The sequence below is a fragment of the Camarhynchus parvulus genome, chromosome 15 (assembly GCF_901933205.1).
Source record: "Camarhynchus parvulus chromosome 15, STF_HiC, whole genome shotgun sequence".
Classification (NCBI taxonomy): Eukaryota; Metazoa; Chordata; class Aves; order Passeriformes; family Thraupidae; genus Camarhynchus; species Camarhynchus parvulus.
This window is the reverse complement of record NC_044585.1, coordinates 11623928-11647568: the sequence shown is the minus strand read 5'-3', so window position 1 is coordinate 11647568 and position 23641 is coordinate 11623928. Positions and strand designations below refer to the sequence as shown.

At 44.4% G+C, this 23641-nt stretch overlaps 1 protein-coding gene across 3 annotated transcripts in view; it reads left to right on the top strand.

Annotated features, from left to right (window-relative positions):
* Positions 1-23641, top strand: part of PITPNM2 (phosphatidylinositol transfer protein membrane associated 2) — a 125643-nt gene that overhangs the window by 57495 nt on the left and 44507 nt on the right. For all 3 annotated transcript variants that reach the window (XM_030958868.1, XM_030958866.1, XM_030958865.1), the window contains exons 3-6: positions 4513-4686; positions 19138-19352; positions 20576-20697; positions 22019-22252. In XM_030958868.1, the coding sequence (XP_030814728.1) occupies positions 4609-4686; positions 19138-19352; positions 20576-20697; positions 22019-22252 (649 nt within the window). In that variant the 5' untranslated portion in view covers positions 4513-4608. The remainder of the gene's footprint in view (positions 1-4512; positions 4687-19137; positions 19353-20575; positions 20698-22018; positions 22253-23641) is intronic.

Genomic DNA, 23641 nt, shown 5'->3' with positions numbered 1-23641 from the left:
AGAGAGCCTAAGGGAGATCTTTAGGGGAGGTAGGTGAGGTCTTCAGGTAATGCCTTCACTCATCCTTTTGCTGTTACAGGTTTGGCTTGGTTTTCTTACAGTTGTTTCTGTTGATTATCTTAAATTTCTTGGTGATGTGAAAATATTGCAGGGAAAAATGTTCAACAGCTGAGTCAAGAATATCAATCCTTCGCTGACGAGTGTGCTCTTTCATAGAGGAGACTTTTCTCAGCTCCTCCAGAGAGCACAGCCCTGAGCAGGCACTGGGTTATCAGAACCTGAGACCTGGGGCTGGGACCTGCTTCTGCTACCAGCTGCTGTGTGAGCCTCCATGATGGGTTTTCCTTTTAACTTTATAATGGCATAAAATGAACGTCCTGTGTGAGGCTGGAAAAGGCTCATTATAGTCGCTCTCTGTTGTGTCTGTTGGAAAAGGAACGCAGCAGCTGTGGCCTGAGGTGGGTTCCTGCTGCTGGGACGTTGCTCACTGCAGCCCTGAAAAGCCTCTGCTCAGCAGCCTGAGCATGGAAAAAGTGAGCTGGTCAAAATTTGTCATTGAGGTGACAGCTGGGAAGAGTCATAGCAGCTCTTTTGTAGACTGAACCCACAACGTGAATGGTTCTGCTACCCTGAACCCCTCGAGGAGCTGGGATTTCTGCTGTCACACTCAGTTTCCATCTCCTCAGGGCTAGCCTGGGAAGCCTGGCTGGGATTTGGCCTCCAGTAGCCAGTAGCATTCCAGTAGCACAGTTTAACCACCCTTCTCACACTGAACTTACTCCTTAATTATGAGCTGTCAGTTGTTACCAGCCCTTTGCTACCTCCCTTAGTACCAGGGATGCTGCCCAGACACTCCCAAAGTGAACCAAGTTCATGGGTTAAATGGAGATATTCTGCTGGGTCTCTTGGTCTGTTCAGCTTCTGCAGATCCAGATAATCCTCCCCTGATTTTAAAGCACGGGCACTTTTTTTAGGGAGTTTGTTGTTGTGAGGGAGACTGTTAAAATGGGAAGTAAAAGCAGCAGGCTGTGCATGAGCCTTTAGACAGCCTGGAGCAATGGCTCAGAGGTGGACCTGACTCATCTCAGCAGGATATTGACTCTGCAGCATAATTATGATGCTTTGAGAACCTGATTTTAAAATAATTGAGGTATAAAATTATGCGCCTGGCTCTCCCAGTTACTACAGCTCAGGGTATAAATTGAATAAGGGGCTGTACAAATGTGCCACTTGGCTAGAGCAGGAGCAGCAGCCAGTCTGGAAATGTCCTGCGTCACTGTGCTCGCCTCTTGCTGGGAAGCCAGCTGCAGGCTGAGCTTTGCAAACAGCCTCTGGGTCTTCCAGTTGTGCAGCCACAGGAGTGTGGCAAATCCATGGGAAGGTCCAGCTTGGTGTAGCCAAAATCCAGTGGTGAAACCCTGGCTGTTTGCTAATCCCAGCAGCTCCAACGCCTCTGGCTGCTTCCAGCAATGGCCTGGGTGCAGAGAGTGCCATGGACACAGCTGGGGTTTTGACACCCATTTTCCAGAGCTGTGTGCTGGCTCCCCTGCTTCCAGGAGAGCTTTTTCCTCTCTCCCATCATTTCTGCAGATGAACTTCTCTGTTTTGTTTAGACAATACAATGAGTGGTCTTTGATTCTCTATGAAATCCCAGGAATTTTGGAAGGAGGCCACTGTCCTCATTGAATTGCCTGAAAGGGCCATTTTGTCACCTCTGTCCCACCTGGAGTGGTGTTCCCTCAGATCTGAATTTGGTGAAATCCCATGTTTTTATTTCATGGTTTGGTACCTGGGCTCCACCCTCTTGCAAGGGTAAGAACAGGTTATTTTCAGCTCAAAGACAACCCAAGCTGCAAACATACCTTGATAATTTACTTTTTTTTGCCAGTCTGGCTACAAACCAGGCAAACAAGTCAGGTTTGTTCTCTTTGTGCCTCCTTCAGTGTCAGGCTGCTGATCCCAGGTGCCTTTCCCTTGGCTGAGGTTGGGGTTTGCTCCGTGGTGTTGCCCAGTGTGTTTCCAGGTTGTTTTCTACCCAACCCTCAGGGGCTGGCTGCAGTAGCTGGAGTGGGTCACCTCCAATGGGCACATAATCAGGGTCTGCTGCTGCCTGCAGTCCTGTGGGCTGAGCCCCAATGCTGCTTTCTAATCACTGACCACAGGGAAGGAGAAACCTGAAGGAGGGTTCATGCTGAGCCCTCAGCTCCCATAAAAGCTGAGCAGGAAGCTGGAGCAGGAGCCAGTGCTGTGACCAGACAGACTCCACATGCCAAGGCTGCTGCTGTGCCTGCTTGGGACCAAAATGTTGGGATTTTTAGTCTGTAATAAAATAAGCCCTCTTGTGTCTCAACCATCTGAATTATTACCTGAGTGGCACTTCATTATAAACATATTTTTTCCATGCTGGTACTGGTTTCTTGACATTTTACTGCTTTTCAGGTTCCATTTTTTGTTTTTTTAATCTTTTCCAATCAATAGAAATAACCCATTTTTAGCAAGTAGCAAGGACAGACGTGACTGATGTCCTTATGATGGAACAGAATCGCTTTCAGAGCATTTGGGGAACAAGGGGAGAAGCTTTTAAATCTAATTTTCAAAGATCTCTAAAGCACAACAAAGTGCTCAGGATGTGTAGCTGAGTCTCCCACTGCCATCAGCTCCAAGAGTTGGGATCCTGGAGTTGCACCATTGCTGATCTCGTCCTTGAGATCCATCCTCTGATGGTAACTGTTGTTCTTTGCCACGACACTAGTTAAAAACCACTTAATGAGATTGTCTTCCCCTGTTCTGGAGGATTCGTTTGATGGAGGAAATCCTGGATGTGTGCATGGATGCACACACTTCTGTGCAAAGCTCGGCAGTGTAGGGAAGCAGAGTTTTCCCAGAATTATTCTCTACAGGCTTTGCCATAGCAGAGACTTTTTTATCCTCCCCTCCATGGGCACAGATTGCTCTGACAGCAATAAAATGCAGCAGAGAATTGAATTTGGAAATAAATTGTTTAGATGATGCAGCAGCAGACGGATCACTATTCCAGAAGAGTCGGTCCGGGGTGGATTTGCTTTAGTGCCAGATTGGAAATGTGGCAGTCACAGGGAGCTGAGCTGGGGGCACCGTGGCATGGCGCTGGGTGTCCCCTGGGCTGTGTCCCTAGGATGGGTCCCCACATGTGCTCAGCACCAGGGCAGCTCTGGCCGAGCTGTCACAGTGTAAACCTGGGTTATAAACACTGAGTGTTGTCCCTGGCTGCTTTGTGACCATGGGCATGTGCTTGAGCCTCTCTAAACCTCGTAAAAGGTTGGTGAAGTGTTGTGCAAACACCGACTGGCACTAAGGGCTGTTGATAGCGGTGCGGTTTCCTGATTCCCACATCGTGGTTTAATCCACAAGATAAATTGGTTGGGTTTGTTCTGTTGGTTGTTTTCTCCAGTCACAGGGCCTGGGGCTGGTTTGGCTCCAGCAGCTCTCTCTGAAGATGTCCAATAAGCAGGCACAGCAGAAAGGTGGATTTTGGTGGCAAGAAGGAGCCCAGTGAATGGTTTGTGTGCTGTGAGAGCCATCACCAGATCCTGCCCAGGCTGACTTGGGCTGGTAACAGACTTTGCTTCTTGTGTCTCTTCTCCTCACAGTCATCCTTTTATTCCCCCCTTCCTTACATAAAGTTATTGTCTTTATCCACAGTCCACAGGGGGTATTAAAGGTATTTGAAAAGTTCCTCCTTTAACTGTGGTATAGTAAATGCTGTGTTCCTGAATTCTTAACTAGTAATTCTGTTACAGTGCCTTGAGGTGGGGTACAATGGAATTTTTCTCTGTTGCAGTTTGATCTTTGACTGTATTCTCATGCAGTGGGAGTGTAAAAATGAGCCTGACATTGACAGAAGTGACAGGAGGATCTTGCCAGCAGACAGTTTTGGAGGTGCAAAAAGAAAGGGTCCTACCAAGACTATAATTCAGAATGAAGCAGAGAAAAAAAGTACATTTCTACTGTCTTTATTCTTAGAATCCAATGGTCTTTCTTCATCAGATTGTTACTGAGGGCTGAGGAAGTTGAATAATTGCCCTTTCTTGCTGCTAAATGAATTTGAGAGGATAAAACCTGATGCTTTTGAGAGGATGCATCTCCAGTGTGTTGCTGACGCTGGAGACTGTGGGCAGCAGCAGATCTGCCTATTCATTTGGAGCTTTTGTCACATCTCTTCCGTGGAGATGCTGTTGCATATGAAAGTCTGATTGATACTAAGGCAAAGGTCAGGAGAGTAATAGCTTTGATGGTATCCCCTGAAGCAAATCAAAATTCTTCTGAAAGATTCTGTTCAATTTGATATCAAAGGTCTGGTAGCACTCTAGGGATTCTTCTCTCTGCTATTATGCTTATAGCTATTAGAAAAATTAATGTTTGCCTGTTGTTGTTTGTTTTGGGTTTTTTTTTTCCTAAATAGGATGTTCTGCCATAAGAACGGAAAATAACCACTTCTCTCTTTCCTCCCTCCTCCTTTCTTGTCTGTTTCAGGGATCCTCGATGCATTTCCTTGCCATTATTTAAGGAGCCTTTACTAAAAGCATTTGGATTGTGTTTCTGAGCAGCCAAGAGATTTTTGTATCCAAAATGCTCATAAAGGAATATCGCATTCCTCTCCCGATGAGCGTGGAAGAATATCGCATCGCCCAGCTCTACATGATCCAGGTCAGGAACCTCCTGCTCCTGCAGGCTCTGGGGGCTCTCTGGGGGACAATTCCTGCAGGATTGGAAGTTTTAAATTTGGGGTTTGCTGTTTGCTCATAAAGGAGTAGTGGGGAAAGTAACACAAATGTCAATTTCTGATTTGCTTCCTCTTCTGCTTAAATTGGAGAACCTCTGTCTGACCTGGCTGGGGAAACACAAACCTGTTCCTGTGGGACCACTCAGCCCGTGTGTGGGTTCCTACTGTAGGGCATGAACAGCCACTGCTTCCCAGCTGGGTGGTGGTTACTGATTGTGCCAATTCCAGTTGCAAACCAAATTCTGTTCTTTTCTTGGGAAGCAACATAATATAAACTTGACAGGGTAAACCAAAGGCATAATTTGGAATTAAGGGAGGGAAAAAAATAAATGTAATATATCTGTGCTCATATACCACAATGAAACAGATACTAATCAGTTTAGGCATAAAATGTAGATTATTTTTAATAGGCTTCTGAATACTGATGGGAATTTTTGCAGAATTCCCTGTCTGCAGTAAAGCAGTTAATTAAAATGTTGGGTTTTTGTAACTAAGGTCCTCTGTGCCCATATTCTCCCAGTGTTTGAAGTCCAACCAGGAGCAGTTATAAAAGGAAATGAAACTGAAGTGTTATTTCATTGTCCCACACTTTAAATAAAATGTAATTTTGCTCATCCAGCAAAACACACATCTAATACTGAGTTTGCAGGAGAACTCTGCTTTCTGAAGCGGTGCTAGAAAAATCTGCTTTGGCTTAAAACCTAAAATAAGGGGGAAAAGCAAATCCCCCAAACCAAAGCAAATGTACAACTCCCCCATTTCTCTCCTGACCACCCACCTGTGTTCCTTAAGGATGCATGCACTTGGGCTTGACTGTTAAAAGACTGCATGGTGTGTATTTTGCAGTAATAATGGTCAAATTCCATTTTCTGACACAAATGTGTCATCTTTGTGTGTTTAACCTAAATCTTGGCATAAACAGGTAAACATTTTTCTTACGTGGCTTCATTTTTCTTTACCTTTTCCTGATTCTGTAGCTGCTTTGAATATTTGTGTAATTATTTTGTTAACAACTTTGTCTCCCTAAATTGTCTCGGCTGCTTTGCATGAAGAGCTGGTGGATGGCAGCAGAGTATTATCTGTGCAGAACTTGTCAGTGAGCAGCAGAGCGTGGGGAAGAGTGATCTGATTAGGAAGGAGGAGCCCACCTGATTAAACAGAGGATGACTCCTTAATTGGGGGCTGTCTGTGGGGCGTCCTGGGAATTCTGGAGGACTTAGTCAGGGAGGTGGATTTGCTTTTTGATCTCAGAAGTTAAATTGCTGATTTTAACTTCCTTAATGCAGAACACTAGGTTCTGCTTTGTTACTTGACAGGGATTTTGGCCATATCTTAACATCAAAAGGACACGAGAAGCCATAAGGGTTTCATGCAAGGGGAAGTTCGCCAGCTTGAGAAACTGCACCTCCAAATTGCCATCCAGCCCTGCTTTAATTTTCTACTGCATTGCCAGGCAGCAGAGTAAGGTTTCCTCTTAGCTCAGGTGTCAAGTCAGGTTTCTGATCTCCCTCCACTCACCTGGAGCAGGGGGCTGAGCTGGAAACGCTTCATGGAGCCCAGGGTCTGGGGGAGCTGCAGGAGTGCATGACAAACAGGGGACTTTGCTGTGTTACCTGCACAAGTGGCACAGAGGAAAAGTTAGCTGTGCTTTTCCTTGAGAATACCAGATTCAGCTCAAGTTTGAAATAAACAAAAAATAATAACAAAACAAAGACCACTTAGGGTAGAGTTCATAGTTTGGCAGCGATTCACTTCAATCATTCCTGCAATTGGTGGAAAGATTCCTGCTGGTTTCAGTGTGAGCTTTTCCTAGACCAAGATATCAAATCTTCAGTTTGATTTAAAAGTGGAGGTTTTGTCTTTGAGACAGGCAGTGGGGAAGGAGCAGTGGGGAGTGTGACTCTGTCCTTTTAGAGAATGAGAAAGTGTTTCATGTCTGCCCTTTTATTTTTCCTCTGGAACGCCTGAAGAGGCCACAGGAGAAGTAAGTTCTGTGTGTTGAGCCCTCTTATGGGAACAAGCTGAGATATCTTGCAAAGCAGCAGTGAGGAGGCATTTCTGAGAAATCTGTGGCTGAAATGTGGAACAGAATGTTTTGAAGTAGTTCCTGGGAAGAGGAGCGATTCTTTAAGGCAAAAGGTTAATTTCTGTGACATTTGTCATGTACAGAATGGTGGCATTATTGCTAGCAGCACCAGGCAGCCTGGTCCTGTGAGGAGCACTTCTCCAGCAGTGCAAAAGGAGATGCCACAATTGCTCCTCAAGGGTTTTAGGGAGCCTCAAGCACGCACCTGAAGTTGATCACTCCTTTACCTTCAAGCTCATGAGTGAAAATTCCCATTAAATTCCAAACCAGTTGGTACAAAGCCTCCTATTTTTTTTTAAATCTTTTTGCCTAGGCATACAATTTCCTAGATTCCAGCATTGTCCAAATGGAAGTTTTCCAAAAGGCCCTTCTCCCCTGAGCCCTGTGGTGGAAGTGGTGCCTCAAAGCCATGTGGGCAGGGATGTTCAGACTCAAGCTGCAGTACTGCCATCACTTTTCAAAGCCAATTCCATGTAGATTTTTACTCTGCAGTGGAAGGATCAATCATCTGTTTTCATGAGAGAACAATCCCTTCTTATTCATAGAAGTCTCAACAAAATTTTCCACCAGATTTGATGTAAGCAGCATCATGCCCAAATAGCAAAGGATCCTTCCATTAAATGGGAACAGGCTGTACTCATATTTGCTGTGTTTACTGGATGGGAGAATTAAAATTGTGCAGTATATAATCCACATCTCTCTTGCTTCTCTGCGCCACTGGGCAGGAGAGACGTGCCATAAATCATTGTGTGCATGCCTGTGTTGCTCTGTAATTCCTCTTACAACTACAAGTTCTCCAGGCTGATGTATAAAGCTGTGAAAACTGAGATGAGTGGCCTGCTGCTTTGCTTTTTAGTGTTGGTTTTGTTTTTTTTTTTAATTTGAGGTGAGAGAGCAAAAAGTCTCCTAAGTTGCTTTCTGCTGGCTTCTGAAATATTATCTACAGTCAGTGGTTTCAGTACTTTAAGTAGCACTTAAATTCTTCCCTAAATAAGTTAATTTTACATTACAGCAAGGACTTAATGTACCCTCGACTTGCTTGAAGCCTAGCAGATCTGAATTGTTTTTCTCTATTAAATTTCAGACTTTCAATATCCTTCCAAGGGAAACCTCTCACGCAGCATTGTCAGCCTCTCCAGGTTGGGAGCCCTTGCTCCATCCAGAGCAGTTGGGTTTAGCTTTTCCATAGGCACAAGACCTTTTTGCATCATTGCTGAGGTTTTGTCTCTTTTTAGGTCCAAATTAAAACATACTCATTTCTGTAGCTGAGCTAAGATCCAGCAGTCTTCCTTCCTGCTTTTATTCTGGTGCATAAAACAGGCAAAATATTTCGAAACAGTGAAATCACTCTTTATAACTCTATTAATGTAACTTTCCCTGAAATGTGTGTGCACATTTAAAAGCAGTCCTGCTTCTAAGGGTGAGGGTTTCTCAGTGAACTCAGCCTGGAGTTGAGTTGTCCATGGGACTGGGAGAGGTTTGATCTGGGGAAGCTGCAGGCTGACGTCCTCAAGTAAGCAGAGAGGAACTGGAGATGAGCACTGGAATGAGTTCTGTGGAACACAAACCATTTATGGAGGGAACAACTGTAACCATCTATAGGGATTTGTTTCTTCCTGCAGAAGTTTTGAGCCAAGGACTCTGTCCTGGATGTCTTCTCAGTCTCTGCACATCACACCCGAGGTGTGTGTGCTATTTCAGTCTCTGTGAGGTGAATCCTGTTGGGCACAAAGGGATCTGTGTTAGAGAGATCTTGTTAAAGGGTCTCTTAATTCTTCCCCTCCTGAATCCTGCATATTTTGGTCTCAGCAGCAATCCTTTCCTGGAACACAGGCATCCTTTCCTTGTGTGTTCAGGGAACCTTTCTTTGTGTACACCTCCTCATCCTCCCCCCAGAAACAATGCACACATTAACGTAAAGTCTCTGTTTCATAAAAGCTTGAAATCCGAGTCCTGAATGCATTTGTTGGGATGTTATTAGCCAAAGGTCAGTCCTTTTATCATCTTAATAACGTTCATTACTGTGCTTCCATATGCCATGAGATTCCGAGAGACCGCTGCCCTTCTGACCCTTTCATAAGACAAGAGAATTCCTCTTGTTATTAAAACTTATTTTTATATCAGTGTGCGCAGCTTTCTTGTCTCTTGTAAATAACTCTGGTCCTCATTTTGTCTACACAGATTTCTCTGGGTATTTGTGACCTTCCTCCAAAGATAGTGTGCTTTAAAAATATTCTTCTGCTGGACTTCGTGATTACCTTTTGAGGATAAGACTTATTTTAAGATGCAGCGTCATCCTTTGGAGTTAATAGCGTTAATACTTTGTCATTCATCACTCTGAGGGTCCATGGCTGGGAAAGGCCTCTGGCCCTGTTTGAGGCACTGCATGGGAGATAACCCATCTGCTCAACACTGCCTGCTGAACTCAGGCACAATCCTGGGAATTGAGAGCTTCTCTCATGTTTTAACATGAGCCTCTCCTCTACCGTCCTCCAGGGCTTTGCATTTATTGCCTTCCCTGAAAAATCAAAGCGTGTTCCAAGCATCTGCAGTGTGCTGTACTCTCCTGTCCTGACTGCTGATGGAGTACCCTGAGTCACTTTGCTCCTTTCTGGAGGATCATGGTTTGTCCATCATCTCAGTTTCCAGACACCTGCGCTGTCCTATTTTCCCCTTCATTTCCATGTAGCTCTCAGGAAGCACCTTTGAGAACAGACTTAAAGCTCTGCTTGGTGCTGGTGGTAATTCTTGAAGCCCTGTTGTGATACCCAGGTGCAAAAGTCGTGTCCCTTAAACCCTCAGCTCCACTTGGCAGTTGCCAGCAGGCTCAGCAGATGGTGAAGGATTGATTGAGTGGGGGAAAGCAAACTAACCCTTCATCTCTGGACACTGAAAACTGGAGGGCTGATTATTTTTGTTCTGCATGCAGATGCCTTGGCCATCTGCACAGACAGACATTTATGCTTCAGTTTTAAAGCAGGTGATGCTGCTGACAGCTCCAGAGACCCTGGAAGGCTCACAAGTCTAAAAGCAAAGCCTGGTTTGAAGCTTTGCCCCTGATTTCTGTGCTGCACTGTTAAAACCTGTGGCTTCTGTATGCTCTCTTCTTCCTTTGGTTTTCATAACCTTTTCTTTGTGATCATGAGGATTTGCATCCTTCTGGAGGAGGAGAGTAAGGCACTTGCAGGTGTTTAGTTTTGAGGACAAGGGTGGTACCACACTTGGGGTCTCATTTGCACAGGTGACAGTGACACTCATACAGGTTATCATTTTGGGAAAACATACAGAAGGAGCAAACACCTTTTCTACATCTACTTTCTTCTTGTTTTGTAGTCGTTATCCTTGAATTCTTACATTGTCCGGGATTCCATATCATGCTCCAAAAAAGATTGATTTTAGGGTAGTGAACTTGATGTTGCCTTGACAGTTCGTGTGCTCTCTTTCTCTTAACAAAAGTGAATGAAGCTGACATCATGCTATAACACAAGCAATTTTAAACTTCAGATTTGTACTGATTTTAATACAGGGCACAGCACTGGCAATCCTACTAAACTTGTTGGCTGTCAAAAACCCTTTTTCCTTCTGTATTTTTTTATTGTTATGAAAGAAGGACAAAAATATTGACTGGGATTAGGTTCTCCCTTTTTCAAATACCTGAAGGCAAGTAATGAATTAAGTATAAGGAAGACTATGGGGATTTCTTTAAGCCAGTCCTGTGGTATTTTAGCACACAGCCTGTTGTTAGTGAACAATTGCATTGGGTTCCTAAATTATAAGGGATGTAGTCAGAGGATTAGACTTGATCCAGAGAAGCCCAAGTTGAAATTTTGTCTCTGACTCACAATATAGTAATGGGCAACTTGCTTTGCCTCCCTTTAAACCAGGGACAGTAATTCTCACAGACAGTGTCTGTGGAATAGTTAATGCAGTGAAAAATCAGTTTAAAGACATGGAAGGAAATACTTGGAGTAGATGAAATACTGAGCTGGAAGTGTAGTAGACATTTTGAAAGATGAGGCATGTGGGGTAAACAAGTTTGAGGTATCTCCATAATAAAGTGATCCCTAATTCATGTGCCTGTGGCACATCCAGCCCTGACTCTAAAGGACTGTGACAGGGCGTCTTTGTAAGGCAAAGTGATTAATGAGTGGCCATGAGAAAGGTTCTCTTAATGCTGTAAATTTTTTATGACCTTGCACAATTGATTGTCCCCAGAATATCCTGTTTTTGTACAAGCAGCTTCATTAATATCTAGCCCTGATTCTAAATAATGCAGTGCCTACAACACTTGTACAAAGTGATGCTGTGTGTGTTTCTGCTCTGCCTTGCAGGAGCCTGGTGCTGACAGCCCAGATCTGCCTGCAGCTTTTAGGGCTTTTTTGCAAAAAATGTGTGTTCCATTACAAGCAAAGCAGCCAGGAGTGCTGGTGCAGATGCAGTGCAGGTAATGTGAGAGAGGTCCCTTCCTCAGGGCCTCCTGCACACCCAGCTTTGCTTGTGCAGCTCTACATGTGCCTCTCTCTGACACAAAGACCCTTCTTGGCCTCCTCCTGTGCTGGATGTCTCCTTGCAGGCAGCATTGAGGATGGTTACAGGTCTGTCTGGTAGTCCAAATTCTTGCTTGGTAAACTTGAGGGAAGATTCCCTCCCATAAAATCCCTGCTACAGGCAGGAGTGATCAGGTGGCATCTCCCTGCAGAGCTGGGGAGGTCCCAAAGGGAACCCTCCTGGAAGTTGCAGCTGATCAGTGCTGGATTGGGAAAGCAGAGAATAACTACTTAATAGTTACTATCAGAGGGTAACTACTTTATGGTTCCTATCAGAATTATGTGCAGCTGGTGAGGTATCGGTGTTTGGGGACAGGGCAGTGCCTGGCTGGAATGAAGCACCGCGTATTACCCAGCCCATTGATCAAACCTGTAAGGGGATGTTTAAAACAGCTGCTCTTTTGCCTTTATTAATGAAGCTGTTGATGAGGAGCAGATTTCTTTCCCCTCTCCCCAGGGTTTCAGGTCATTCCCCTGTATTGGGAGCAGTGAGGCTCAAAGTGCTATTGTAAAGCCTCGTGTTCTGATCGTTATCTTGTTGACTCAAACTGACCTTCCTTCCAGAAATAAGTATTGACATGGCCCTTCATGGGTTTTGTTTTGTTGTTTGTTTTTTTTTTTAACAGCACTAATTGGATTAAAGTAATTGTCACGCGTGAAGGATGCATGTTAGAGCACAAAGGGCACAGGGGAGGCTCAGTGTGGGCACCATGGTTACTGCTGACATCACTGCTTTGCTGCTCCCAGCAAGGACTCAGTGCAGCTGAAGCTGGAGTGAGGATGGGCCAAACTGGAGGATTGCTGATGCAGCCCCTCCCGTTGCCATGGAAACAGAGGATGCAGTTTAAAGTTGCCTGCATGCATAACGTAGTGCTCATAGTGTAGACAAAACCAGGGTCCTGTGGTGCCCAAAGCTTCTGCAAGGGCAGAGTGGGGAATCCTGTTGTAGTTGGACTTGTTTTCCCATTGACTTTACTGTGCATGATGAGACAGAGTGAGCCTTGCTTTGAGGGACAAGAGCAAAACTCACAAGTCCCTTGCTGTCCTGAGAAGTTTTGCGGTTGAGAGATTGCCAGTCCAACTTGATGTAATTATTTCTGATTGGACCTTACAAAGTGCAGGCTCAAAAGTTCTGTTAAAACCATCCCTGGGATAACAGGGTTCTTGTTACTAAAGGTAAGCCCCTACCTACCTTTAAGATTGTCTTTCTAATATAACCATTAAGATTGTTCTCAACTCCTGCAAAACAGTAGAGGAGCTTCCCTGTTTGAGGCCTGTTTTGCTATATTTTGATTAAGGTCCCTACTCCAGCAAAGAGCACTGTCACAAAATGGTTATTAGGGTGCTGAAATGGGGATTCAAAGATGTAGCCCTGCCAGCAGCTCTGTGTCTTCAGGTTCCTTTCTCTTTCTTCAAAATGGTGCTCTTTGTTGATTCCCTGATATTTAATGTGAGGGCACTCAGCTGTTCTGACTGGGGCACAAAAGCCTCTGGCAGCTGAAGTTGTGTGTGCTGTTGTACTTCAGCACTCTCCTGCCTAAGTAACAGTGGGGGTGATTTTTATTTTTAATTTAGTTCCCTTAACTTTCTGTTTGCTTTTAGAACATTGTGCACTGATAAAATTATGTTGGTTTTGATGTGATGAGAAGTTCTGAATTTTGGCTTCTCTAAGAATGAAATAGCTCCATCTTTTTTGCTGTATTCTTTCACTCTGAACAAAGCTCTTTGCTCAGGTAGTGCCCTGGTTATGGTGGTATGATTTTAATTGAGTGTTTCAGGTCTTTGACACACACATACAGAAAAGAAAAGAACAAGTTGTAAAGTATGAAACTATGGTACTTTTAGGATAACCCAGCATTTTGTTTTCATAGGTAGGTTTTGGTTACCTGCAGTAAATAGTGACCATGAATGGGGCCTGGGCTATCAGATATCTGCATCAGCAGGCAGAAGGTTGCTGGTGGTGAAAGCAGATTGCTGGTAATGAATGAGCTGTCAGCCCAAATGCTGGTGAAGGAGTGGTTAACAGAAGCCAGAGCTGAGTCATTCCGCAGCACAGGCGGCTGAGGCACAGCGGGTACACCCTGAGCAGGCACTGCCTGCCTGGACCTGATACCCAGTGCAGCATCCTGTGCTGGGAAAACCCAGTCAGAATAAACCCAGCATTCTCTCCAGGACCTTTTGGTGTCTCCCAGTGTGTCCATCACTGGCTTTCTGGTTTTTGGTGCTGTTTAATTCTGGCAGCTGTGGCTGGGATGTGCTGTTGTATTTTGTTTGTGGTGTTTGACTGCTGATACTGCCACAATAGGCCAAATTACATGGCTGAGACAAACAGTCTGCTTTTCTCATAACCTCTCCCAGCTTTTCTGTTAAAGTTTACAATGTGCAAGGTTCCAGCCACAGAGTCACTGGTACCTCCTCAGTACCTGGTGCCTGCAGGGGGGGGTGAGGATGGCTGCTGCTGGAGCATAGCAAGGAGGGCTCTTGGTGCTGGGAAGAAGACACTACTTTGGAAAATCAATTGTGAGAGTGAAATATCCCTCAGCCTAAATAATGTTCAACTGGAGATAGTTTGGGATATTTTTCCTTTAGCGTATGGAAGAGATTTAGAGCAAAGACTTTATTCCTCTCCCCCAGCCTAAATTTTATTTTTATACCTTGGGTGCCTTTACACTTCTTTTCTAAAACTGAACAGAACAGGTCTGGTTGGTGAAAACAGGTCTTAAGAGCTCTCCAGTGATGGCAGGAGTCATCTTGCTGAGCAGCTTCAGGCATTTTTGTGGTCTGATGGATTGTGTGAGGCACTTCATGCTTTCTCTGGCTCCCAAAGGAAGGGTCTGTTTCTGGGGACTTATTTGGTGTTTGTGGTAGCCTTAGCATCCAAAACAATAAAAAAATTGTAATTGGTCATAGAGAATGTTTTCTCAACCTCCCTTGCCACAACAATATGAGCAAGCATGTTAGCAGGGTCCTCTGGGGATATTTGCTGTCATGTTCTTGTTCTGTGGTTACAGAGATGTCTTTGCAGCCCTTGTTAACTGAAACCATCAGCCTGCTGGAAACTTCTCATATCCCTATCTGGGTCTAAGTGGGCTAAAAAAATCCTGAGAGTTCAGTGTTATTTTAATGCACTCTCCCAGAAGAGTTTTGTCCAGACTATCAAAAAACCCTCTTTCCAAATGGGATCTGGAGGAAAAAAACACCCCTAAAAAATCTTGTTATTGTTTCCAGACAATGATTTGTGTCTTCCTTACCCATGGATGATAGGTCTGTCAGGCATGGTGCTGTCAGTCTTCATAATTGGAGTAATCTCAAATCAGAACTCTCGTGGGTCCTGTGGCACTGTGTGACTGCCCTGCTGAGGGGAAGTAAGAACATCAGGAAGCTGAAGCATCCCAACCTTTTGTGAGCACTGTCTCACTTATTCAGATTGAGAGGTTGTACTGCAAACCATAATCACTGGTAAACAAGGTGGGAGTGTAGTTATAATCTGTTTTGGAAAGCGAGAACATGCCTGGATCACCCATTATCACCACGCAGCCTACCCCATCCTGACTGTTCTCTGCAGGAGCATTGCAGTGCTCAGAGTAGTTACAATAAAAACAGGCAACTTCAGGAGGAGCTAAACCAGCTGAGCTGTTGGCAGTGCTGCTGTTGGCTTTGCAGAGACTCTCTGCTCGTAGACCTGAGCCTGTGAGCAGCCTGGGCTGGATTCCAGGGCAGGAGCACAAGGAGGATTCTGGATTAGATTAATATTCTTCTTGGTGTTCTGAGGTGGTTGATGGAGCTGTTTTTCTTCTAATTCCCCAAAAGCAAAACATTACAAGGCAACTGTAATTTACACAGCCTGACTTGTGTATTTCTCCAGCTGATCCAATAAACCACATCCTTAACTGTTTGATCCAGCATTATGCACTCCTGTTCTGGGAATGCTGTTCCTTCAGCTGTGCTGAGACTCCTTGGGCTGTGTAGGTTTCTGTTGCCATCAACCATCTTTCCTTTGTGGACCTTTGTCCCACTGGAAAAACAAACACATTGCATTGAGTCACCTGGTTCTGTTCACCTGCTGGACTTAAGGCTTTGCAAGGTTTGCTCTAGTTGGGGGACACATTTCTAACTGGGAAGGGAGATAGAAGATCTGAGAACTGATGAACCTGCCTGTGGAAGGCTCTGTTTACAGCTGTTTGTCTGCTGTTGAGAGCAGATGATAAATGGGGTTAGGCTGGCCCAGTGGTTAAGTGATATTCATGGGAATTATTCATCTGTGATTGTTGTGCTGAGGTCATGTGCTGTGTCCCATGCTATGCTGCTGTGCCAAGAGATTTATTTTAATAGAAGCCTTTAAGTAACTGGCATTCTTGCTAATCATGGTGCATCTGCTTCTCTGGGTTCCCTGTTATGAGTAATTTAATGCTATTACTTTAGCTAGAAGGGATCTGTGTCACCATCTGTCCTGAAAAGCTATTGATGGGGCTGTGGGGAACATGGAGTGTCATCAGCAAGAGAGTGACTTGGAAAGGGATGCCTGGATTTCCTCTTGTAATACAATATAAGATGGTTTACTGTGCTTATGGGTTAGATAACCTGCACATAGAGGCTGTCAGCTACTCCTTGATTTTGTTGGGGACCATTCCTCAGGTATTTATAGAGAGGGAAGGTGCTGTGTCAGTAGTGAGTAGCAATGACCCAGGCAATCTGCTAAATAAAGTCTCTACTTCTCTCCAAGGCTGAAACCTCTGAGACTGACCCTCAAGTGCCTGCACATCAGCACCTCCAGCAGATATTCCTTGGAGAGGTCCTGCCACACACTTCTCAAGCCAAATGTTTTCCTAATTGAGGGTTATTTTTAATTGTTGTTTACTGACCACTTCCTTGTGAGAAGCCCTCTCCAGGCTGTAGCTCAGGTGCAGTAGGCATGAAGAGGCTGCATGGCTGCAGAGCAAATTGCTCTTCACTCCCACAAGTGCTTCACTTTCACAGCACCACTTATGCCCAGAGTACCATCCTGGTCTCTCAAGTGCATGTGGCTAAAGTCTTTATTTTTATTATATGAGAAACATATTTTCTCTTTGTCTTTCTGACTGGTCAGTAACTGCACTGTTCGCCATCTCTCCTGATTCTTGGCCCTTCCTTCCTTCACTGCAGCTCGTTGTCTTCTCAACAAGCCAACTGCTAAGTGTGAGAGCCTGGAGGGCTGGGAAGCAGCTTTGTGTGGGTTTATCCTGGGGAGTTTCTCTTTGATCATACTCTCCTTCCCAGCAGTGTGGTGTGTTATGAGTATAAATTTGGCCTGACTCAAAAGTCCTGGCTCTAAAGATAGTTTGGGATATAATCTTGGGATTTTTTTTTTCTGTCAGCAGAGCTACAGCTCTTATTTCACATTCATCTGAGAAAGTGGTCTCGCTGTCCTCGTCATATCTTACGTAGATAAGTGACAAGTAGGAGGGATGTGAGGGGCCAAAATTTGCTGAGGGTTTGTAACTGAGTGACAAAGGCTGTCGGCTGGAGTTGGTCCTCTGGAAAGGCTGGAGGAGGAAGCACACCCTGCTCCCAGAATAGAGTGTGCAGTCTGCTGCAGCTGCACAGAAGTGAATAAAATAACCACAATTCAGAAGTGGGATGTGAACTGACTTTCACAGAGAGTCTCAGTGAACTTGGTTTTCCCTTCCTCCCTTCTGTCACACCGAGTTGGGACAATGACACCGTGTCACCCTTGCATCTCCCACCATGACAGTTCCAGGTTGTGTGGAGAAGCTGCTGATGGAATTATTCATGTACAGCAAAAATTGGCCAGTTTTGTGGGTTCTTCAGGGTTCCAGCTGTGGGGTGAGAATCAGGCAGCTCATCTCCATGCAGAGAAGTTTTTGTTAAAACTGGCTGAACAGGGAAAAGTGAAATGGGGAATTAGTGAGTAAAACTCCTCTGTGGATTTTGGTCCCAAATGAGGGCTTGCAGAATTACCTGGAATTGCTGTAACTGTGCAATCTAGAAAGGAGTTTTGAATAACCTGGCATGAAGAAAACTTATCTTCCCTCTGCTTATAATTTCTATGTGCTTCTGCCATATAATAAAACTCTAAATCTCTATAATTTCTATCAACTGCTCAGAGCAGATGCTGTGCAGTTATTCTGTCTGACACTTCCACTGTGCTGGCTGGGTTACTGCCTTTTCTGAGACCTTTGAATTAACCAGATTTTGGGGTCATCAAGATTATTTAATGTTATTGTCATAAATATTTGTACAGGACTTGGTCAGTGCTTATATAGGAACTGAAAGCCAGTAGTTTGTTAGAAGAGGATGTGTGCTTTAATGAACTGCCAGCTGAGTGTTAGAAATAAACTGTAAAAAAATACTTTTCTGCTTTTCTATTTTTGTCTATTGCAGTTTGTGGGGCAGGAAAAAGTGATTATTTAGATTGTCAGTTATTTAGGTTTGTCAGTTACGGCTGTTTAAATTTCAAATCACTTGAGAGGTCTTTATAAACAGGGCTATTTACTTCTAAGCAGCTCTGTTGACTTAACATCCTGTCCTCAAAAGATAAGAAGTTGATCTCTTGCATCTTATTAATAATTTTCTGTTAAACCATGTTATCCTTTGAATTGTTTGTATGCCAAAAATGAGGAGTTGTTATTGTGTTACATTTCACAGTTGATTCTTGGTATTTTTTTGCCCCCTTAATTTCCAAAGTTCTGTGCTCTCAAAATGCTCTCAAATACAAAAAATAATCTCAAAATGCTAACAGAATGAATCTGTTGTTTGGAAATGATGAAGGTTATACATCATCCAATCTGCTGAAATGTATGAGAAATTAATAAATATTTGGTTTGTCTCTAGCTCATCTTAGAAGCACTGAAATTAGTATTTTTTTGTTGAGGGAATTTTTGCCAGGTTTTCTCTGAAGGACAGTCCTACAAATAAGCCAAAATGCGGAGGCTGCCAGGGGGTGCAGTGATCGTTCTGGCAAACTTGGGTTGTTTCTTCAAAATATCTTAATTAGCAGAGCAAAGTCTCCAAGCTGTTCTTGGAGAGCTTCTGCTGGGCCAGATCACATGCAACAAACCCCCAAATGCTGTGGGTGTAGGTCACAGAATGGTCTTTATCACTGTGATCATGGAATCCCTGAGGTTGGAAAGGACCTCTGAGATCATCAAGTCCAGCCAGTGACCAATTTCCAGCTTCTCAACTCAACCAGAGCACTGAGTGCCACGTGCAGTCATTTCTTGGGCACCTCCAGGGGCGGTGGCTCCAATGCCTGACCACTCTTCCAGTGAGGAAACTCTTCCTGGTGTCCAGCCTGAGGTGCTGCTGACCAGGAGCGTGTGTGGCATCACCACGGGGCTGTGCAGGTTGGACAGACTCCCCTTGGGTGCTGATGCAAAAGGGTTTGTGCTGTTGGGTGGTTCAGAGCTGGAGCCAAGGGTTGGGGTGTGCTGTGTTACCTGTTCCAGGAACAGGAGTTGAGGTGTCATTACAGCTCCATTCAAGCTGAGCATCCAAATGGAAATTGGCATGGAGTCCTGAATAAATCAAGTCTCTATGTTGGCCAGATGAGTCTGTAAATTTTGCCTTTGTAATCTCTAGGTTTGATAATCTTAGTGCTGGGGTGCTGCTGCAGCTCTGCTGTGCTCAAAAGGAGTTCTAGAAACCACCCCCAGTGTCCAGGTGCTTTGAGAGCCAGGTCCTTGTATGATGCCCTGGAAAATGACCATTTTTGTGATGTATTTGTGATCTGTTTTCCCTTTCAGAAAAAGAGCAGAGAGGAGACATGTGGGGAAGGCAGTGGAGTGGAGATCCTGGAGAACAGGCCCTACGTGGATGGCCCAGGGGGCAGTGGGCAGTACACTCACAAGGTTTACCACATTGGCATGCACATCCCCAGCTGGTTCCGCTCCATCCTGCCCAAGGCGGCTCTGCGTGTCGAGGAGGAGTCCTGGAACGCTTATCCCTACACAAGGACAAGGTAAACTGGGCACAATGCCCACAGCTGTGTCCCTGTGCTAAAGACAGGGCTCGGTGTCACCCTCTGGCAGTGGAATTTCCCTCTCCAGTGATATCCTTCAGAGCAACTGGGCTCAAGTCTTGAAATTCCTGTGCAGTGCTTGGTGTCAGGAGTTTCCTTGGCTGACTGCACACCTGCCTGAGAATTTGGGGCTCCTTGCTGTAAAGTGTGGAGCTGTTTTGTCTGTCAAAGCTTGGGCGATCCTGAATGGTTTTTATTTAGCTTTGTATCTACTTAACATTGCAAATCTCTGCAAGCTCAGGGAAGTTATTAATGTGCACAGTGCTGGGACAGATGTCATGCTGAATCCTGTCAGGGAAGGCAGGATGCATTTGTACATGGGATTTTTCTTTCTCTTTCTTAATAAATAAATAAATAATCACATCACTTCTTTTCTGACAACTGTCTGTCATTTAACTAGAAAATAACAAACCTGCATCCTATGGTTTTCACCCTGAGGAGGGAAGAGAGCCAGAGGCTCTGTGGAGCCCTCTGGGACCTCCTTGTTTCATCTGATTTTGTCAGGGAGGGCTACACATACCCTGGAAAAATATAACCTGTGTGCCAGTTACTCCATATTAGAGCATTTGCTCTTTTTCACATTTACAAAGCTGATTTTCCTGACATCTTGCACAATAAGAAGGCTTTAATGGGTATTTTGATTTTTATGAAAAATCTGGGAAAATTTTCAAGTTCTGTTTTAGTTGGTCTCTGCAAGTAACATCAATCCTGGGAAGGTGGGGAGTCTGTATGTGCATATGGGCTGTTGCCAGTGACTGAATATAATGGAGCTGCCTGACTTTTAAGTGATTAAAGTTCACTTCCAGTCAGTTTTTATCTCTTCTCTTGAAATGCCTATGAGTCAATCAGTTGGCCAGGAAACCTGTGCTGCACAGAACTAGTTTGTATTTTATTCTGCCATAGATTCCAGGCAGGAGCTTTGCTTTTCTCCCTGCACAGGTGCCTTTCCTGGGTGTCCTTGTATCAGGATCCATGTCACAACTTTATAATACAGTGAGCCCAAAATTTATCTCCTTGCTGGAAACTGGTGAGCTCCTGTCTTAAGAAGTTATTCAAGAACAATCTCTAGCTGGTATTTTAAGCATATCTGAAGGAAAACATGAGTGAAGGCTGGCTGGGATTTGAGGCTGATTTACTCTAAGCTGTGTTGCTCTGGCTCCCAGGTACACGTGTCCTTTTGTGGAGAAGTTCTCTATTGATATTGAGACCTACTACAAAACTGACCCAGGAGACCATAACAACGTCTTCAACCTTTCTGCTGCAGAAAAAAGACAAACCATTTTAGGTAAATAGCCTTTTTCCTCTACTTTTCCCTGGTTTTGTCTTTTTCTTTTTTTTCTTGGTGTGTCCATCCTCCTTAAACACACACCTGTACCCCTGTCACTGTCATTGCAGCTAGGGTTACATCAAGTAGGGTGAGGATACCAGAATTCTCTTCTAGGCTTGATGTAAATCCCATGGAAATAATTTGAATCCCCCATCTGTAAATTTAAGCTGATGCTTTTCCATCTTATTTATGGAAGCTCCCAAGAGGAGTAAGACATCTAATGAATTTGGGGGTAATAAGTAGAAATAACCATAGAAGAGGAAAAAATAGCTGTATAATTGTGGAAATAGTCTTGTTTATTTGTGTGGCTCCTTCATGTATATGAAGATGATTCCTGTTGCACTTCTGAAGCATGAAGTTGCATTTAATTTTTGTTCCCTCTCCTTTTAGTCCTACCCTCATGTAGGTTAGCACTCACTTCACAGCTGTCTTTAGAAGATTGAGTTAATGTAAGGAATTAATGAGAAAAGGCAGAAGTATTTCAAAAAAGTATTTTGTACTTCCCTTCAACTGTCCTCATTGCTGGGCCTGGCTGACCAGGCTTCACTGCTGAGCAGACTCAGGTCCCACAGCTGCACTGAGAGGTGTCACAGAGCTGTCACTGCTGGGGAAGCGTGATCCTGCCCTTCAATCCAAACTTCAGAGGCTTCTGCTGAGCTCTGGGGATTGCAGGTCTTTAAAATATGTTAATTCACTCCACTCCTGCTGCAGCTTCCACTTCTCCATTGTTGGATTGTTAATTAGGACTTGAGTTAAACTTTCTGCTTCCCACAGCACATCTGGTCTAACAATAGCAGCTGAGGAGTTCCCAGTGCCCTCCTCTGATGGAGCCAGAGATGAGATGTTCATGGGCAATGTCTGTTCCATGGCAGGGCAGGTGTGTTTAACTGTCTTGGCTGAGACAGCTGCAGCACTGAGCGGTATTAGAAAAGCTGGAAGGTGGAATGTGCAACAGATCTGTGTGGAGCTGGAAAGACAGAGTGTGCAGAGCTGCCAGAGTGCTGTGGATCTGCAGTAACTGTGGGCAAAAACATCTCTTTGGAGCAAAGCCTCTGTTTTCTGGAACTGTGTGTGCTCGTTCCTCTGGCAGAGCTGATCTCTGCCCAGCAGCAGTGTATAAACAATTTAAATATCAGTTGTTTAAGTGTAAGTAAAAAGAAACTAAATTGCTCTAATGCTTCTGGTACTTACTAAAACAGAAATAACTCATGAAAAATGATATTTCCGTGTTTTGCTCAGGAAAAGGAAATGTCTAACAGTTTCTGTTCTCCTTCTGTAGATCCTATTGATATTGTTAAAGATCCTATCCCTCCCCATGAATACAAAGCTGAGGAGGATCCAAAGCTGTATAAATCAGTGAAGACTAAAAGAGGACCCCTCTCAGAAGATTGGATTCAAGAGTACAAGAACAGCCCTGGGAAATACCCCATCATGTGTGCATACAAACTGTGTAAAGTGGAGTTCAGATACTGGGGGATGCAGTCGAAAATCGAGCGCTTTATCCACGACGTTGGTGAGCATTTCTGCCCTTGCAGAGTTCACTCCTTAATGCTGGCACTGAATTGAAACATGAAGGTGAGGTCTGTGCAATGCATCACATTCCAAGACACGGCTGTGAAGAGATTCTCAGGTCTGATGACTCTGTGGGTCAGCTCAGAAAAAATCCTGTTACTCTGTCGCTTACAATCGTGGTATGTACAAATCCAAGCCACGTGAACCCACTGAGAAGGTTTCAGGTCCTGTGTAGGCAACATCTTGCATTGTCCTTTTTTAAATTCTTTTTTTAAGATAAACTTGCCAGATCATTTTTAAACTCTGCCAGTCTTCTTTCTTGTGACCAAAATCCATCCTGAAGGGCTGCCTAAAGAAATGAGCTTCACTTCAGCATCCTGAGTGGTTCCAGAAAACCACTCCCTGGAGCATCCCTAGTTTCTACCTGTCTTGTGACGGGGCTGGTGGGTCTCTGTGTGGCTCTGAGTTGTGAGTAAATGCCCTTCTTTGATGGATGCATCATTGTTAGGTCAGGGCTTTTAAGGAGGAATTGGATGTGTCTGGGAGTAACTAAGTGGAGACAGTACAGGTGCTGGCAGTGCTGGCAGTAATTTATTTTTTGCAGAAAATCTATAAAACACCTGATACAGTTTCTGAGCCTTGCCACAAATGACTGGTTCTATGGCCAAGTGGAAAACCTAAATAGTGTTTTAAAGGAGCATTCCCATCTGAAAGGGCAGAGCTCTGGCTGTCCTCTGGCAATGAAAATGCAAAAAAAAGGGTGTGTAGAGGATGCTAGCACCTTCCAGTGCACTGTAAATCCTCCTGCATGACCTCCACGACTCTGCTTTTGATGTGCAAGTCTTCATGAAGTGCCTGATTCTAGCATAAGTAATTTTCAAGCTCTTTGTAGTCACATTGCTCCTGAGAGCTAATGTGAAAAACACTGATAGAGCAGTGGAGAATAGCATGCCCCTCTCTCTGAATGCTCACAGGTTGTTTTCTTACAGCTCCTATGCTTTTCTTTGGGCAGGGATGGAGGCTTTTCCTGCTGTAGGCTGTGTTACAAGTGCCTCTCTGCACTGAACTCCCTTGGTGTTTCAGTGACACGGGTTAATTTAGTGTATGCTGGAAAACACAGGGGCAGAATAACAACTCCATTGTATCTGTTAAATGAAAAAGGAGCACATGACTCTTCCAGTTCAGAGGTGTTTGGCATAGATTAACTGTGGTCCCTTAGAAATATTGCTTTTGTATTCTGTGAAAGATTGCCTGCCATTTCCCTCTTGATTGAGGCTTTGCACAGAGTAGAGCCAGCTCATTGTCTGCCTTTCAAAAGCTTTTCCAGCCTGTTATAAAGATGGCAAATAGTGTTTTTCAAAGTGGTTAAGATGCATAAAATCAAGGAAGT